The sequence below is a fragment of the Toxotes jaculatrix genome, chromosome 7, assembly GCF_017976425.1.
Source record: "Toxotes jaculatrix isolate fToxJac2 chromosome 7, fToxJac2.pri, whole genome shotgun sequence".
NCBI lineage: Eukaryota > Metazoa > Chordata > Actinopteri > Toxotidae > Toxotes > Toxotes jaculatrix.
In genome coordinates this window covers 11,718,958-11,739,076 of record NC_054400.1, presented here as the reverse complement: position 1 = coordinate 11,739,076, position 20,119 = coordinate 11,718,958, and the positions used below count along the sequence as shown (strand labels likewise).

Here is a 20,119-nt window from a genome sequence, read left to right as displayed (position 1 = left end):
CTAATTATCATTTACTTATACCTTGGCTAGGGTTTAGATATACACAAACATCTGGCTCTCAGCCACCAGCTCTACTGTTTTAAGATCCCAGGCAGGCCTGGCTGGACGGGAGCTGAGTCAGCTGTGGTTTGCAAACGAGCTGGACCTGGCCAAAACCGGCCAAGAGCTGACATGGAGTAGCTGACATGAAGGGAAGCACAGAAAGAAAAACAGTGCTGTCAGTTTTCCGCCCTTTACTTTGCTGGATGCACACTCAGGGACTGTATGTAAGTGTGCCTTAGATGAATTAGTTATTTCCAAATTGTGTTCAGCTTACTGGCTAATGAATGGAGACACAAAACAAATCCTCCGCCTACTCAAAGTAGGTTCATTTGTGTGGGAGGAAAGCCCTGGATATCTATAGTAGGTCTTTCCAAAAGAGGAAAACAAGCTGAATAACATCTACATGAGGCAAGGGGAAAAGGTAAGGTGGGGAGAGAGACATGGCAGAGATAGCAATGACCTTGGCAAAGCTTTGTGTGAGAGTGTGACAAAGGAGTGGAGTGCTGCTGAACTATGACTACAAAATCTCCTGGCTGCTCGCCTCCTTAACGATGGAGCAAATTAATTTACACGGCTATAATGATAAAAGAGAGATGTGTGCATTTGTGTGTGTGTGTGCGTGTGCGTGTGTGTGTGTGGTAGGGGTTTGGGGGAGGGTTTGAAAAAAGAAGGAGAATGATAGAGATTTTTCTTGCACAAATCCAGTTACCTGGGAGATTTCTCTATTAATACACAGGAGGGATAAACTGGAATCTCAGGCATCCCTCTGTCTTGCAGCCATTCACACATACACATACATACAGGTTGCTGGTATATTACACATAATGCATTTACACACAATTCAAATATGCTCAATCACAGGAACTCTTAACAAGGTAACAAGGCTTTTGGCCTGCAGAGAACTGCAAAATATGTATACTGATTGCATACTTGCAAAGAGAACAACATGGATTTTTCGTGCATACAAATCTGCAGTACACTGAGGTGCTGCATATGAACAAAGATTGTCAGGGATGATTCAGTATCTGGGGTATATCTACTGTTGTATCAACATTTCTGCTACACAGAGTCCCTGGTGCAGTTCACACGAGATTCTCCTGCTGACCTTCTATGTATTGTATTACACACATACACAGCTACACAAAAAATGTATTACTGCTCCCTACTACTAATACCTTCCAAAGCTGCATGAACATTCTGTGTATGTGCCATGTGTGAGCCCATATGATTAATATTAGAGCTGTTTTCATATCTGTCCCTATCATACGCCACTGGCTTGCTTCTCCTCTCCTGTGACCATTAATTCTTTGCCCATCCTCTCTTCCTCCACACACACACACACACACACACACACACACACACACACACACACACACACACATATATATACAGAGAAACACACACATTAATTCCACAGTGTCCTCCCAAGTGTCAAAACGCACTCCCTTCCAGCTCTCACGTCACTGCTGTAAATAACAGTGTGTTTGTGTGTTCTCTCATCTGTGTGTGTGAGTGTGCCTGTGTGGAGATTTGACACTGCAGGACGATAACCTCTCCCGTTCATCACCATCATCACTCAGCACTGCCGCCACCTTGCTTTCATCATCACATAGAGGCAGCAACACTTCGGTCCAGCCTTGTCACAAACCAGCGATACATCACCTGTGCGTGCGTGTGTGTGTGTGTGTGTGTTTCTCCACAGTCATTATCCTTGTCAGTCTGTCAGTGTTCCTGTCACATTACTGTCATCAGCTGCAACCTCAACAACAGGTGTGTGAGTTTGTTTAAAAGACAGAGGAACGGATCCCCCCATTGTGTTTCAGAAATCTTTAGTGCCCCGTTTAGAGTTGGGGTGGGGTGGGGGTTAACAAAAGAGGAGACCTTGAGTGAATTAGTTAAAAGCCAGGAGACAGGTGTAGAGACAAAGTCAGATGGAGAGAGATTTAGCAGAGGTCATTGCTGTTTTAACTTAAAAAAAAAGGGGAAAAAAAGAGCCAAACTGATGGCTACCCCAAAACTGACCTGAAATTAATTTTGTTTTAACTGTTTAACTTACATCATTTTTCAGGCCCTCATCTGCCCATGTTTCCCTCTTCTTTTAACATTAAATCATTCTTAACAATCAATTCTTCACTCATGCTGAATGATTATCCTGAGAAGGAGCTGGCTTAATTACTGGCTCTTTACAGAGTGTGGGAACATAATAACTCTGCACTGGATGATGTGCCATCCTAATTTGTTCATTTAATAAGGAAATTGAGCTGTGTTTTGTACATTCAACAATGTGCCTTTGTCTGCCTGAATGACATTATCTGATTTTATAGTTACTGGGATGGCTGAGCTGTATGAATTATTCTCCTTTAAAACAATGTTTTAAAATGAATATACCCGTGTTTCTGCTTCCAGGCCAACTGGACTGAAACTTATGAAAACTATTCAATATCTTGATTTTAAAAAGCAGTTTTGATGCAAATCTTTACACTACTTAAGGTAAAATCTGTTTTTTCAACAGGTCATAAAAGGAGAAAACGATTTAAGCTATGCTAGTGGCATGGCTCTTTGGGTTGCAATGTTGGTCTATCAGTTCTTCCCTCACTTCATTCCTGACTGAAATGGCTACACTAAAGGATGGATTGGCATGAAATTTTAAGCTTTTAATAAGATCAATCATAAAGACTCAAGATCTTCACTTACAAAATTTTCACTTATTTTGTGAAATATCTCAACATGTACTTGATGGATTGGCACAACATTTGGAAGGGTATAAATCCTGATGGATTTGTTATGTTGGTTCTCATTTGTGTTTTTTTTTTTTCATTTCTCTTATTTTGATTGGTAGATTTCTTTGAAATTTGGTACAGATGTTTCTGATTTTCAGATAATGTTTCCCAGTGACTTTGGTGATCCCATATCACCATGAGTTTGATTGCATTCATCCAATAATATGGTTTATGACTAAATGCTACAAATGACAGTCCCATCAGCCTCAGCTGTACTTTATTCTCAGTGGTAATTAGGAAATGTTAGCATGCTTTCACACAAAACTATGATGGTGAACACAATAAACATTACTCTTTAGCATCAGCATGTTAGCACTATCATTGTGAGAATGATATGTTAACATTTAGTTCAAGCCATTTCTGTGTCTAAACATAGCCTCACAGAGCTGCTAGCATGGCTGTAGACTCTTCTAGTCTAGTTAAAGTTGTGTAAATTAGAGTTAACCTCCTGTTAGCCCGATGTTATGGAAACCAGAATCTTAACTAAGAGTGTGCATGGCTCAGTATACCATGTTAAAAATAAAACTGATATGAAAGCCCTGCGAAGACCTGCTCATCCACATATTGATTCATTAGCCCATTATCATCCTTTCATCTTGCATGATTTTTTTCCATCCATGCTGTTTGCCTGTTTTGAAAGCTCTTTAATGATGTTTTAGATACTTTGATCCCTTGCATCAAGGTTAAATATCAAAGAGTCTGTGATGGAGATGGTGCTACATAATTTTATGTATTTAGTAAATTTGAAAATCAGAATCAGATGCAGCTTTTTTCTTCATAATTTCTTCGTCAGTGCTCGGAATTAATCACCCATAAATTGCCCTAATTGAAAGCTAAGTGAAAAAGCAGGCAATATGTAAAAGGTAACATTACTGAGATCCAGAAATAATATTGCAATGATTACAATGAAAGATTGTAGAGGAAAATTCCAATGGCAAATGTGCCAGGTATTTGTGCTCCCTTGTGACAGCAAGCTTCCCTCCTCATTTTTCTTCTACCTCCAGCATCCCTCATCTGTCCCAAGTGGTTATTTGGCAGTAAGTAGACAAACAAGTTATTTATTACCTCTTTATCAATGTAAACAAACCAGGAAATGAATACCAAACACTTGACCAATGGTGGACATTTGATCAATACCTTTCGACCAGACAATATGGTGTCTCCACTTTTGGGTGCTGAATCCATTCAAATTGACCACTGATGTTGATGATGCTGTTGTCATGAAAGGGATGGTTTTGAAACAAATTTAGTGCCGCTGCCCACACGCTCTGTGTGTGTGTGTGTGTAAGGGTAAATTTGTGCATGTGCCTCTATGTGTGCCCGCCCTTGGGGCGTCTGTGTAAAGCAAGATTCAGTGCTTTTATTTCCTGGTTGATTTATGTTGTGGCGTTTGCCTTTGCGCTCACAATCACATTACTGGAAAGGAGGCAGAGCCAGGATTGTGTGTGTTGTTTGTGTATGTGCGCGTCTGTGTTTGTAAATCAGCACGCAGTGATGTTGTTGTTCCAAAATAACAGGCAGGGAACAGCAGACATGTGCCCTTCCACCTTTCTTCCCTCTTCCCGTTCTTTACTTTTCCCTGTCACACACATATTCAGCATATATAGATTTCTTTTCCATAATATGAAAATAACAAAATACACATTGACAGTATTTGTCCATATGGGTGCATGTCATGAACGCAATCCAATGAACACTGGCTATATACATATTCAAAATGGCCACAGATTGTAAATGGACTAAAAGGTTCTGTGTTGATTGAGGAGTGTTTTCAATTTTGGGGACTTTTTTCATACTTAAAGGCATAAAATGATTGAATCACATGTGGATGATGATTCAAATCAGTTGCAAAGGACTTTAGACATTTCTTTCATATTTTCTGTTAAAAGTTCTCACTCTCAGCTACAGTTTTTGTCCGTGTTTCTGTCTTTGTGTACCTTCTCACAGTGCCTAGTTTAAAGAGTGGTGATTCTGAATGAATCACTGCACAGGTGCAACAGCTAACAAACAAAGAGAGAGAGACAGAGAAGAAAGAGCAGGTAGTTAAGAGATCATACAAGAAAGAGAAAGCAGTAAGAGAAGAATATTTCTGATTAATAGCTGTAAATATTATTCCGCTTTAATATCCAGTTTTGTCTGTTGTGGTCACTAGACCCACCACATTTCTAGTGGGATATTTCAAAGAGAGAAAAGAATACAACCTGTATACAGAGAGACTGGTGTACAGCACTGTGCAGCTTTTAACATATGTCTGGAAGCACGAGTAAGGTTACTATGGCAACTCCATTGTGGATGCAGGATTAAAGGAGCTACTATAGTGTTTTTCTCTGCTACTTTTTAAAATGAATTCTTTTCTTCAATATTTTTTCATGCTGTGTATACTGTGAAGTGCAAAAACCACTGATCCCATGTGCTCTGGCGCACTAGTAAATAAATGTTTCCACCATTTGTCTAAACCTCTTCTCCAAAGCTTTAGTTTAAAGCCATACATACAATCCTCTCCTCTCCATTTGCATTTGTCCTCCAGACATACACAACTTAACAGTGTCCTCCTGTGTCACAGAGCAAGTTAAAATGTGTACGGATCCTTCCCCAGCAGTGCCATCTTCAAGCTGATTGGAACCCCATTCATAATTTATCACTAATTGAATAGTTAATGAGTCTTTGTGTTTCACTCTTTATCGCTTTGTCCAGGTCTGTTTGCCTCACCTCATCTATACTGCATGATTATAAAAACAACCAAGAATCAATCAGTGGGAGGGTATTTACAGTTGCCAAATGCTGATGGATCAAATTATTAAAGGATACATATTGCATGAGGCCTTATGATGAAGAGGCAGTTAGCAAACCGTTCCTAACCGTCTTCAAACAGCAGCTGATTTTTAATTTTGTGTGTGTGTGTGTGTGTAAAGGCTGTGTTGAAATTAATTGTCCTTTAGAAGTTGAACTTGATCAACAGTTCATATGAGATAAGGGGGAGAAAGTAAGATTCAGGTTTTCAAGATTAATGCTATCCACAAATTCTTCTGTGTCAGTTGAATTTGTTTAATTAAATTGTATTAACCTGCATAGGGCAAATGCGACACATTTTTTCAGCTAATTAAGCAGGAAAGTAGGTTTCTCAGACACATCCCTGGAATTAGAATACCAATCTTATCACATTAAAGTGACATATACTTTTTTTGGGGGGGTGATTTTATCTGCACTTTGCACTACCGTGACAGCAGATTTTCTTCAGTAAGTTTGGCCCTTTGTGGGAATTCAGACCATAACCTTTGTGGTATTATCACCAGACTCTGCGCATTGAACTATACAGGACCAATTACAGCAACAGTCTTCTGAACGTGGTACCAAACAGCCCTCAGCCAACGTGGCCTGTCTGGTTATTAATGGAATTTGCAACCTGTGTCTCACACACGCACACACAGACCCTCAACCACACTATACAATATGAGGCTTATTTTCTGGTCAGTGAAATAGAGTTAGCAGTGCTTCACTGCACTGGCTTACACAATTAGTGGTCCAGTGGATTCAGGGGATAAACCGGGGTGAAATGAGAGGCTAAAAAGGAAGAAACAGAGAAAAAGATAACACATGGTTAATTGTGTGTAACAGACTAAAGCAGAGACCAAATCTCTAACAGCCAGTCAATGCCCCATGCTGCCTCGTTTTGCTGTCTCACCAACGGTACAGGTTGACATTTATTTTTTATGACTAATTTAGTATTAACTGGAGGGGGCTTTATCTGCCTCTACAGATACTGGCACTCACCAGTCTTTTCGTCTTCCGTTTGCCTTTGTGCAGCAACCATTTTGGCTGAGTCATTGTGCCCTTGAGCAGTGTTTGACCTTAGACTGAACACTGATGTCGACCCGTTTCTCATTCACCCCTTCTTTTTGAAACTGGGTATCAATTCGGGGGCTAGATACTTTAAGCCAAATGTTCTTCCTCAATGCAGCTTTCTCTTTCCCAGATTTGGATCTTTTGCAGTCTTCAGTATCCTCTAACCTATTTTAAGCCGGTCGGTTGTTTAAAGGAGGTTTCTTGTGGTCTTTCTAAAGTCCAGATATATCAACTGACCACCTCATATTTACCAGGTGTTGTGTTCAAGAGGTCAACAGTCACCGGTAAATATATCACTTAAACTGTACCAGTGAAAACATTCTCTGCAGGATATAGATAACAGAAGCAGGGAATAATGTTATCAGCTGGTAATAATGTTACCAAGGTTGCCTTGGTTCTCTGAAGAACTCACCTTTGTGGGCTGAATACCCTAGCCTCCGGTATTACCATATTTCTGTCTCTACCCTGTTTTCTATTCCGAAAGTTCTCTGATACTGAGTAATAGCTTCCTCTATTTCTTTCTTCTTCCTTCCTTTTCAATAGGCGCCATCTTCGATGAGTCAGCACGGAAAGATGACGAGGTGTTTCGCCTTGCCGTGGCAGATCTCAATTTGAACAACGAGATCTTGGAGACAGAGAAGATCACCATTTCTGTGGAATTCGTTGATGGAAACAACCCCTTCCAGGCTGTGCAAGAAGGTAGGATGATAATACTATGTTGCGTCTTTAACATTTGTGCCTGGGAGCAACAGCACCCAGCAGGGGCATCAGTCTTCATGTCAAATTGTGTGTTGTAGAAGTATATATTTAAAAAAAAACCCAGGATATTAATTTGCTTCTGGACATGGTTTGACTGTGGTTCTGTGCTTTGTCAGTCATTCCAAATGTCCCCGAACAGTTTATTTACCATGGGTACTTCCAGTTGCATGGGGCTTCTAACAACTCTGTCTGTACTTTTAGTTGACCTCATCAATAAATTGAGAACAGTGAGGAATGGGAATCAAATTCATGTTAAAACACAGCCTCAAAAAATTGGCACAAAATCAGCCTCTGTCTTTAATGTTCCCGAGTTTTTCATGCATGGGTTGCGTGTCCTCTCAGTTGACCTGTATCACACAGTCAGCTGAGGATGGGGCAGTGTATTATTTATTTTCTCTTCCTTTTATGTTTCGGTTTATGTTTATGTTGACACTCAATTTTTTTTTCATGCAAATGTAGTTTGGACAAGAAATTGACTCTTGAATGTTGGGATACATTGAGGTAATCAAATAGTGGATACACTGGTCTACACAGCTCATTTGCATCCCTGTCTACATAGATTTGAATAACCCTGTCATAGGGTTATATAATGTTGCCGCTGATTCACAACCAAAACTAACAGGCTTGATTCTAAATTGAGCATTGACTGTGAAAGAATCCCATGTAATAAAGCTTCATGAGGTCAAAAACCTTTTAGTAATGCTCTAGTTCAACAAATATTTTTGATATCCTTATCTGACTAATTCAGCAAAAGACCCTGAGGTGTAGAAGTGCAGCAGAAGACAGTGCAAATGAGAAGCAGTTTTGTTACACATATTTAATGAATCAGGTCAGCAGTGCAACCGAGGACTACAGGAGTGTTGTGCTTCTTTAGTTAGTCTTTTTCTTTTCATTTGTTTTAACAGGAAAGTGAACATTTTTACCAGATAAATATTCTTGAATTTTACCAGATTTACCGTACATACACACTTCTCTCTTCCCGCATTTATGTCAGCAGTTATAATATGTAACAGCAAATTATGGTGTTTGCTTTTGATGCAGGTTTGTTGCTAACCTCCCAGAGATACAGTAAACATGTTTTCAAGAAAGTTCTTTAGAGACAGAGCTATTGGAAAAAAACACCACTTTAAATGACTGCTTCATACAACGCCAGAACAAAGGACTCTCAGCATGTAAGATATTGACAGCACCTTTATTTGTTAGTTTGCTCTGTACACAATTGTTCAGCTAGAAGCTAAACAATTGCGGCCTTACTTGCTACCAAGTAAGGCTAAATGTAGCGTTACAGAAATTATAATAAAATAGGAATGTCATTAAAAATAGGCAGAAGGAGAAAGAGAGGATGAATGTTTGGGTGGCACTGTGACATAACAGTGATCTGATTTTCAGAGCTGCAGGGCAGGCACAAACACACAGCAACACACAACATACAATATACATGCACATTTAGGCTGGCACCACCAATTGCATTCACTTCTCCCATCTCATGATATTTTCTTCAATGAAATAAGAGCTGAATTTGTTAATTATTAATTTCTGCTTCAAACATGCGTGTGTATGTATGTTGTCAAAATTAATGTTGGCATCACTTATTATAGGGTCTATTTTACAACACAAGAAGGCTTTATGCGTTTAGTGAAGAATCACTGTGAAGTGTATGGTGGACAGAGATGATAAGAAGTTAATAAGTTGTGGGTTGAACACAAATTCACTTCTTCCCCCGTATTCAAACACAGTAAACAATAAATCCTGAGTATGTCTGACAGCCAAACAACTTTCAGTGACACATTCACTTTATGACTATAACCCATTTTAATCCTGAAATATCGCAAATTACAAAATGCGGCAATAGATGAGAACAACACTCATATTGGCATTGCCTGCACAGCTAATGACTCATCTGACAATACAGAGGATGTGTCACACATATCCTTTTCAACTACAGTGTGTGAGTGGCTAATTAGGGCATTTGTTTTTGTGGCTGATAGTCATCCAAAAGCTTTTCTGAAGTAGGTGAAAACCCAGCAAATTATAGTCTTCTTGATGCTTTGTGAGAAATGTTTTTCTTCAAAAATGTCAGTGCTGACTCATACTTGTATATATCTTCAGCATAGAAAGAAATGTTTTCTATAGAACGTAGACATTCTATAGAAAACATTTCATATTTCATACAGCTTGAAAGTTACCACTTATTTGATGTATTATTTGCATGAAAGTATTACAAGTAGGGATGAGCTTACTGGTCCCACATTCAGGCTGTCTGGGAGCTGCTGCCCATATGGACCAGTATCCCTGATTGGAGAAACATATTGCATATTGTGTAAGTTTCTAATGGGGAAGCTAGTATGTTGGCACAAAGTAAAATGGGATGATACAGTGATCATCGCCCAAATATCCGTGTGTGTGTGTGTGTCTGTGTGTGTGCGTGTATGAGCCATTATGGCTGCCTGGCTGACTCCAGGAATCAGTTAATTCAGACTAAAAAAGGAATTAACCAAAATACAGAAGACGTGAGCAGAGGCAAACGAAGTGCTTACATATTGGTGTGATACAGTTTCACATTGTTCATGTGCTTTTTATTTATTTCCCTTCCTCTGATTCTTGCACTTACTTTAAAATGATGCTATTTTACAGGGAAACAATATCAAAGCCTCAAAGAGCAGCCTGTATTATTTATTTATTTATGTATTTTCTAAGGATCTTTTCTGTTCTATGAATGTGGCATACTGTAGACATCTCCAACTTTTTCCTGTGTACTGAAAGACCTTTCTTGTGTGCAACAATGAAGCATGATTTGGCACCAGATTCAATCAACTAGCTAATCAAACTATTATACGTACGCATTTGTAAGGCACTATTCATTTCAAGTTAATGAGAATCCTATAGAAGCCTATTTCCAAGATACACAAATGCACAATGCTTTGGAATATTATAGCCTGAATTGCAAAGCTGCAAAGAGGAGATTTGCATCACAGCAGAATGAGCCGTCCTCTTTTCAGTATCAAATATCTCACTAACATTAATCATTAAGGTAAACAGGGTAGAATATCTGACTAAACCAGCATTATATTAAAACTTTTTTTGCACCTTAGCACTTTATGCAAGAGTTGGTTAAAGTTGACAGTCATATACCATTCTTACCTCTTGCCAGGACTCTCTTATTCAGGTAAATCAAAAGCAATGGATTTAAAGAAACATCCTGAAAACTGCCAGGTCATAGTATCTCAATGATTTAATAAACTGATGATCAAATAAAAAGGCCTCATTAGCACAACATAAATATAAATAAGGAAAAATCATGAAAAACACAAAGAAATGCTGCATCAACCTTGGCTGAGATAGTGAATGAAAGAGTAGAGAATATACATGTGAGCTTGTTTGTATCTCAGTCAAAGAGGAAGCAGACTATGAACAATGGTGGCCAAACTCTGAATGTATTTCTTTTTCAGAGATTAGCTTGGAGGACCTTGTGTGGATGTACTTTATGTGTATGGGTGTATGTGTGTTTGTGCATCACTAAGAGCCTTGTTAAGGCCTTTGCTTTGATACAAGGGCTCTGCAGTTTTGTTTGGTAGTCAGGCTGTAATTCTTTGAAGTCCCAACCTGAGTACTTCTATTATCTGGGCTCTGTGTGCATGTAGGCTAAATGTCTGTGTTTGTTTCTTCCTTTTTTTTTATTTGGAGGACATGGAGCAGCCTGCATTTCAAGTGTCTTATTTAGAATATCAGTATTGAGTGAAAAAAAGACCAGTGAGTAAAGGGAGATGTGACAGCATAGCAGGAGGCAGCATTTGAACACTTGCTCTTTGACCGAGCAGACTGAGTCAACAGCATGTTCCTGGATCCTGCAGTATGCGTTGTTTTTTTTTTGTCTTTTTATGTTCCTTATATTTTTAGCATTTCTTACATTTTTGTGTATTTGAAGTTGCCATTTGTGCAGGATTATTCTGCAACTTCTTGTTTTGAAGTCTTTTTTTTCCCCTGCTCAGTGATGTGCTGGTAGTGCACGTTCTTTTTCAGCAATTTCATACATCACATTCATAAATATATATACGTAGTCGCAATATGGAACTACAAAGTACATCACTGTCAAGTACTGCTGGCTGCCATAGAAAGTTCATAGGGAGAATGTGAGTTAGTTTTCTCAAGAGCATACAGTATGGATTGGCAGTAGTGGATTTGTTAAGGACAGATGAAATGCCACTAATTCATTTTTATTTTTGTTTTGTATGGGACTTTAACCCGCTAGTTTTCGATGACAAACTGGCTTTGCTTCTTGATGTTGTTTTTTTTTTTTTTCATCCCTCACTGATTAAACTCCCGCAGGCCTCCAAGTCCCTCAGTCTGTTGACTGGCCTGTCCAAATTAGTGGGTGGTACAATGAATACTTCCCTGTCTTCCTGTCTGCCTGGTACTGAACAGACCGCCTAACTCATTTCCCTGCCAGTCTGCCTGCCGGTCTTTCTGTTTGCCCGTCTGTTTGTGTAGTTAGCTGGCTGATGAATTGATTGGCTGTCTCCCTATCTGCCTGTCTATCTGTGTATTTGTCTAGCTAACAGGTAACCTGGCTGGCAAATCAATTGTCTTTCTCTTTGTCTGTCTCTCATGTATTATGGTTTCAGTTATTTTGCTTGGTGTCCTTTAAGCAGAAATAAAAGGCAAGTGGTTACATCAATTTAAGAGATTTCAAATTTTTTTTAAATTCAAAGACTATTAAACAGTGCATTTTCTGTATTAGGCGGATAATTAAAGTCTCTGACCTTAAAAGGTGACTGACACATTGGAATTACAGCAAGTAGTTCTGAATGATAAAATAATAGCGTGTTACTTTTCACTAGCTTAGATTCTGCTTACAAGACATGCCACACACTGCAGTCAGTGTTGACAGTGTCGGTAGAAAAATCAAAAAATTCCTGGCTCTTTAAACCTGCTGCTCTTCAGAACCTGCTGCTGTCAGTACTGTGATTAATAGCAACATGAACTGCATGTTCATTTTGCTATTGCTATTAAGGCCTCTTTGAGGGCTAGATCTACACACTTGAAAGCGTATGGTGTTCATTTTTACACCTCGCCTTTCATTCAGTTTGTGCTGGAGATCTGCGTATAATTAGCACCAGATTTACTCAGAGCTCAGTGGGTGCAATTCAGTGGTTGGATTAGTCAGAGGTCAACAAGCTTACAAAAAAAGACAAAAAAAAAATCATACTATAATAATGCTGCATAGAAACACTGACTAATTAAGTGTTATACTTCTTACAGAAAAAAATGTAGCCTTTAAAATGAGAAGTATAGTACATAAAGCCCTCTCAACTGCTGTGGGTAAGTGTGAGAAGGAGAGAGAGCAGCAGGTCCAGCACAAGCTCAGAGTGGAGGGTGGAGTGATGATGCTCCAGCAGTATATAGAGGTAAATGCAGTGAAATGTACGATCAAAAGACTGCAACTGCTAGCTTATAGTGATTTCTGTTTATTGAACATAAACATAAGCTTATTGAAACAAATTCATTCAAGTTTAACAAGCACTACACAACCACTCCCTGTCCCTTTTGTATTGAGTGTGATAAAACAATTCAGCTTTCTTTTTCTCACCATGTCCTTCTTCTTTTTTTTTTTTAATACATCTGCACTGTTTGCGGGTGTGTTAATTTATTGTCAGAGGTGCAGGATATTCCACACAGAAGCGGCCCTTGCAAATTCTGTTAACCTCAGTAAATCCAGTCATATTTACTCTCAGTATTTGCATTATCTTTGTGCAAAAGCCCTACTAAATCTGACCTTCCATTTAAATAAAGCATTTGCTTGAGGTTCAGGTTATGTTACTGACTTGTTTCAACATAAAATTAATTTTAGCACAGTTCACATTGTGATTCACATCTAGATATGAAACACAGAACAATGTGACACGGTGACTGAGAATAATATATAAATAATAATCAAGGTATAATGAAAAGTTTGAATTGAGAATACAATAACACAAAGGGAATAGTGCCCACATTTATGTCTAGCTTGCATCACTGCAGCACGACATTAGGTCTGCCCTTTGTTTTCTAGCAAAGTCTCCTTAGTCATGAAGCAAGAGAACTATTATACTGAAGTATAAAAAAATGGCACATCATATTAACCATATCTCTAACAGTTCAGACAATGCTACAATAGAGTTGTCCAACTAGATTTCAATTTCAGAGAGGATTATCTGTTTAAATGCGTGATCCAGATGAATTCCTGTGCTTTCTCCTCCTAAGGATTGTGTGTGTGTGTTTAAGTTTGAGTTTTTGGGATCTTTTCTAGTATAAACACCAACCTTGTGGGAACCAGTAACCCTGGTGACTGAAGCCCGGTCCTAATGAGGCAAAACGGCATCTCTGAGGTCCTGGTTAAGGTTAGGGTTAGGGTTTGGGTTAGACTGTGCACACTGAATGGAAGTCGATTCAGTGTCCTAACAAGGATGGCTGTGCAAACCTGTGTGTGTGTGTGTGTGTGTGTGTACAGAATTGTCTCAGGTGTGTGAAGGGGCTTTGATTAAATCGCACGCCCTCTCTTTCTCCCTCCCTTTCCTCCTCCTGCACGGTACTTAATTGTGGATCTGCTCCTGTCACTTATATTCACATTTCACTCCTTACACCCTATCCCAGTATCTCCATAGTAACCAGGCCAGACATTACTTAGGGAACGGGTGGAGTTGTGTGTGTGTGTGTGTGTGTGTGTCTGTCTGTATGCAAGTCTGTGTGTGCCCGTTCATGTCTCCATCGATTAAAGCAATGAGAATCACCTAATTGGATAACAGTCTATGGAAAGGTGGGGGGTGGAGGAAATGGAGAGCAGGAGGAGACCACGGGAGGGAACTCAATAGTTGTCTCAGCTTATTTTTCATCTCAGCTTAGTCTTGACACATAGGGCACACAACTGCATTTATGCATACACTGCCACACGCACACACACGCACGCACGCACGCACGCACACACACACACACACACAGAACAAAAAGAAGAAAAAAAAACCTCACACCATCACTAGAAGGTGTGCAGACTCAAAGTGGAATGTGGGAGTCCCCTTTAAAATTATTTTAAATATTTATTTTTACTGTTGCACTACAGGTATAATAAATAATTCGTATAAATAAAAACATACATTTATTAATCAAAACAGTAATCAACTGATTAATCAATAATGAAAATAATGTTAGTTACAGCCCTGCTGCAAAGCCTATGATGTTTTAATCATTATAGTATATCCTTAAAATGTCAGCTTTTAGCATGAGCTGTAAATAGCTGCTGAGAAGATTCAGCACCATGGACAGCACCAAGTTAGAGGGGCACGCCTTGGACATCGGAAAAAATAATTTCAAGCTATGAATGAATAGAGACAGTATTAAATGGCTTTCTTGATTGGCTTTCATTTGCTTTCACAGTTGAAAAAAACACATTGGGTATTGTGGTGCATGTTTCCTTTTAACCTTTTTCATTTGCAACAAGACTACAACAGTAAACCAATGTACAAAGAAGGGAGGTGCTGGCATAAAGACAGGGGATTTCTTTTCCAGCTTGTATGCATTCTGCAGTCTCAGTGTTGGTCAACATAAGTATATATGTATAAACTAAACCTTTTTTTAATTAACTTTTTTCTTTAAAATATTTGCTTGTATTAAAGTGATACAAAGGATTGTGGTGAAAACGTTTCAGTAGCGGTGAAGATTAATTATGAGGCCTGCTAATGCAAAATGGGATGTGTATGAAGATGATAATAAAATTCTCCATCTTCTTAAGTTCTTAATTAAAGTTTCAATGGATTAGAGTGACTGAAATTTATATTTAGAAGATTTGTCGTCTTTTCAATTTATCTATTCTGACACAGTGGAACTCGTTGTGATTCACAGGAACGATGTGGTATAGTGCTAAAGTCAGCATGAAGCAAATGCCTTAAGGGTGTGAGAAACACTTGACTGCATGAGTGTGATGAGAATAACTAAATCAGACTTTGTCGTGTTGATGAGCACACTGTGATAATGTAAACACATTAACAAAAACAAAACTTCATTCTTGAGGGGCTCCACTTTTTAAATTTTAACATATACTCCTTGTACTGAATTTTTTATTTTTCACCTACTCAAAATGTCTCTCTCTCTCACTCTCTCTCTTTATCCTCATCTCTTTTTTTGCAGCAGGATTTTCATTCAGAGTGCAATGAAATGGAAGACTTAAGTTTTGCAATCAGGCCATTTTGAATTTTTCTTCAGTACATCGTCGAACAACGTTAGATGATCTTCCCTGTTCATAAAATATTAATGTGCCGTTTAAAAGATTTAGAAGACACCCTCCTCTGTTGGAGTCTCAGTCGGTAACCCAAACATAAACAAGAGTGTCACTACAGCAGAAAAGTCGAAGCACTGGATTGGAGACACACAGTGGCTTTGGAAAGTATTCAGACCCCTTTTCTTTTTCGCACACATTATTGTGTTGTAGATTTAATTGTAAATGTATAACTTTGGCATTTTTGCCCCTAAGTCTACGCTCACTAACCCATGATGACAACTATTTGCTTTAATTGCCCTTGAGATGCGTCTGGAACGTGACCAGAGTCTGCCTGTGGCAAATTGAATTGTATATACTATCGAATGTGGCACTGAACGTTGTTGACATAGAATTTGATTTGACCTTGTTGTGGAGTGCTCACTGTTCCAGTTCACTGATCACTTAAAGGGTTTACGGATGATTTTCAGGTCTCAGCAAACTTACAGGCTGCTGAAAATGGAAACCTGTAGAACCACTCAGAAGTCTACTGTGTCCTTCTTTCACTGTTAAATATTAAATCATGACTTGATACAAAGCTTTATGCTAGAGTTAACACTTTTCAAGCACTAGGGGGCAGAAAATTTCAAAAGTAATCCCATAGGGTATCATTTTCTATCAACCTGTTATGGCAAATGTGCCATAACAGATGCACTGAATATTGAAAACAATATTCTGTGCATCGAGTAAACAACATGAGCATCCCACAAGCTGCCCAACATCAGTATTTTGTATCCCATCCCTGAGAAGAAAAAATGTGTCTTTAGCTTGCTAGATGCTTAACTGTCTTTGCTAGCCACTGCTTATTTTAGCTCTCTGCTGTTACATCCTTTCATTGCTAGCTTAACATTGCTAAAAGCTACATAGGATTGCACCAGGATTGATCCCTCACATGACTCATAATGATTTTATTCAGTGTTAATTTGTATGGTTGTTTAATGCTAACTAAAAACTACTTTAACTGAGAGATTACAATAATAGACTCTATTTACAAAATATATTTGTGCCTTGTTCATGTAACAGGTGCAACTGGTCCTCCCACTAGAGGAAAAAAGAAAAAGGCTCATCTGATTACCTGTAATGCTTAATTTTGATGGAAACTCACTTAAAGGCTTTCTCTTATTACGTTAAACCAAATCCTCATTTGAAAAATGCAGTATTTTCAACCAGCTCCAGCCACTGTTGGACCTGCCCACAGACTCAGCAGGGGGAGTGAATGTTTCATCAGGATTATTTCATTTATTTTTAATTAACACAACAAGGATTCAGCGTCCTCCAATGACATGACACAGAGGACACATTAAAAATTGTTAACTGAAGAAATGAAGTTGTTTATTGTTTACTGGTCCTGGTTAAGTGTATGAGAGGGGAATTAAGTCATTAAAGTTGGGCTAAGAAGTGGGGAAAGAGTTTGTTTTCAGCACTTGTTCTGTTCACTTCTACCAGGCCTGACTTTACCTCTAAACAAGTGACCACTTAAAGTATCAGATCAATCTACTGTTGTTTTCTTATTTTTGTACATTTTTGTGGAAACTGTGTCTGTGTTTATCCTATGAAACACTCTTGAGTTCACTTGTCTACAATAATTTAAACATCCTCGTATTTCAGAAAGCCGTTTGGCTTCCATAAGACAATCTGATTGTTGTACTGAGGTCCAGATTTTCTTTGTACTGTGTAGTCCATGTACAGACTGTGACTGAAACTTCCTGCGTCCCTTGAGTGCAGTGTGAAGCCTTTTACCCAAACTGTGTTTGACAGCAGAATTAAACATTGATCTGTGGTAGCAGTTTAAAACTAGGGTACATTTTATGTTTAAACACAAAAAAAACTTCGAGTAATATAGATCTCTCACTGTTTTTTTTTTCTTTTTTTATAATATATCAGCCTTCTACTGCCGATCAATATCACGCAGTCACTCACAGCCCGACTTAACTGTGTTTGTGGAATAACTTGATGCTATCTGCATCTAAAAAAAAACAACATAGCCACCTTTTAGGTCATTAAGCTCTTCTTCCTCTCTGCCCCCTGACCCTCCTGACCTTTTGTTTTGACACACTATAATTTGACACATACAAAGCAGACTAACACCATGGAACAGCTACCATGGAAACTTGGGCCAATATCATTTAAGTCTTACACCTAAATAAGTCTTTCTCCATCCTTGACTCCCTCTTCCATGTTTCTGTCCGTCCCCCGCATCTTTATGTCTTTGTTCTCTGATGCGAATGCACAGAGAAGTCTCGTTAGCTGCCATAGAGACCAAAGACATCTCATTTTCTAAGGCCATTCCATCATTCAGGGCCTAGAAGCCCTCCTCCTGCTGCCACCCTCCCTTCTTTTGTCCATTTATCTAACATTTATCTAACAAACGACTGTATACACAGTCAAACACACACACACACACACGCACAAATGCACTGATACAGTGCATATGGTGGCTTTCTTGATACATTGACATTCCTTCTACACTAGATTTATCCTTCCTCGTCTCTGCAGTAGTCATGGCTAAATTGCAAAGATGTTAACGTCTCTGTTCTTTCAGCTTTATACATTTCCGTCCCTTTTTTCACTTCTCTCTTTCCTGCTTCTTTTTTTTTTTTGCTTTTGCTCTCAGTCTTTGTCTTTATTCAGTGATGAATTGCAACAATTCAATTAACCTCCCTACTAATCAAGGGGGGTGGTGGGGTGGGGTATCCATGGCAACACTGACATTTTACAAGAGGCAATATGATTCTATTTTGTGTGTGCAAGTGTGTATGTGCAGTCCAGCAGCTGACAGCTGGGGACAAACCAGATCCAACCAGACTTTTGGGGCTTTGAATAATGTGTTTGTGTGTGTGTGTGTGTGTGTGTGTGTGTGTGTGTGTGTGTGTGTGTGTGTGTGTGTGTGTGTGTGTGTGTGTGCGTGTGTGTGTTTGCCTTTCTGTGTGTGTGTGTGTCCTGAATTGGTGGTAGGTCTGTTGATTGGTTGGTAGATAGAAAGTGTCATTTGAATAGATGTCAGAAGTGCATCTCTATTGAAAGGTTTCCTTCCTGCCCCTACTGAGCATTGACCAGTGCACACTCTGTGCACAACAACCCCCCCCCCCCCCCCCCATCTCTGTGTCTTTCTGTCAGTCTGTATGGCTGCTTAACAGCCAGCTTCCCCTCTCTAAATACACAAAGACAGTCCTTCACTGCAGATGGAAAAAGATCACCGTGAAATTATTTTTGCTGTGGATTCTCTTTTTAAAGCAGTGCTGTCCTTCTAGTGAAAACTACTTTTTATTTATTTATTTACTTATTGTTGTTGAATTATGTTTTGCCCTTAAGACTTGACATGAAATATTTCCTTCAAATTCATGTTCCGAAATTCTTAGACCAGGTGAGAAAGCACGCAGACCTTCTTGAGTGAGATTATTCTTTCCCTCCTCTTGTCATATTGCAGTGGCTATGAATTAACATGAAGTGATGTTGATGCCTGGACATACTGCACTGTGACATGGATCTGAACAGCTCCACAATAGATGGCTGATTACATTATATGTCAGACACAAATAAAGCCTTGTGTTGATCTGTATTACAGTCTGTCTCGCTCTGCTGTTTGACTGTAACTGCAGGATTGCACAATAGGTTCTGGATATGCAAATACAATTTGCTTAAAGAATTTTATGGTATATTTGAATCACACTTAAATTCCTGTCTGCCCGGTTAATTGTTTTTGGCTCAGTGGTGCATTCCACTCTGCAGCAAACCATAATACATCTGAATACTCATCTTAGCTCTGTGAGTGTATTGCATGATCTCAGGTGGTGTTTGATTTAGCTTCACAGTCTTGTTAATTTTATTATTTTAAACTGTTGTATCCATGCTATCATCTTCCAAGCCACAACACAGAGATATGAAAGAACACATACAGACAGACACACACACACACAACCTAATAGCAGAGTAGAATCAAACAACTTTATTCACTGGAGGATAAAAATTGAAAGTAACTCTCCCTTAAGAGCATTTGGCTTGGTGGAGCGCTATTTGACCAGTGGACAAAACACTCAATAAATTAATAAACAGCACTGATATACTGTGAAGTGCAAGTGCACACACATACACAGAGTGCAAGCAGAAAGCCACCCCACTCTAATGCTTGTGTTTTATTAGAGTCATAAACTACACAGGCAGGGAGCAGCCAAAAAACTTCTTCCTTATTTGATTTGATTCTTTTTGGATATAAAGTGCTCTCCTGTGGTCTCACCACTTTTATTCAGTGCAATTGAATTCAGGGTTCTATTGGCATGAGAGCTGGCTGTATTACAAAAATCAAATACAAATAATCAACATGTTTTAGACTATGGATTTTATCCCCATTATACCTGTCAATGTCAGTCACGCGCATACACACAGTCACGCACACTCACACACAAATATACAC

General features: G+C 38.9%; 1 protein-coding gene across 1 annotated transcript in view; it reads left to right on the top strand.

Moving 5' to 3' along the window:
• The window catches only part of grid2 (glutamate receptor, ionotropic, delta 2), a 438,282-nt gene that overhangs the window by 72,654 nt on the left and 345,509 nt on the right, over nucleotides 1-20,119 (top strand). Inside the window, exon 2 of the mRNA XM_041042607.1 lies at nucleotides 7,209-7,364. Within this exon, the coding sequence (XP_040898541.1) occupies nucleotides 7,209-7,364 (156 nt within the window). The remainder of the gene's footprint in view (nucleotides 1-7,208; nucleotides 7,365-20,119) is intronic.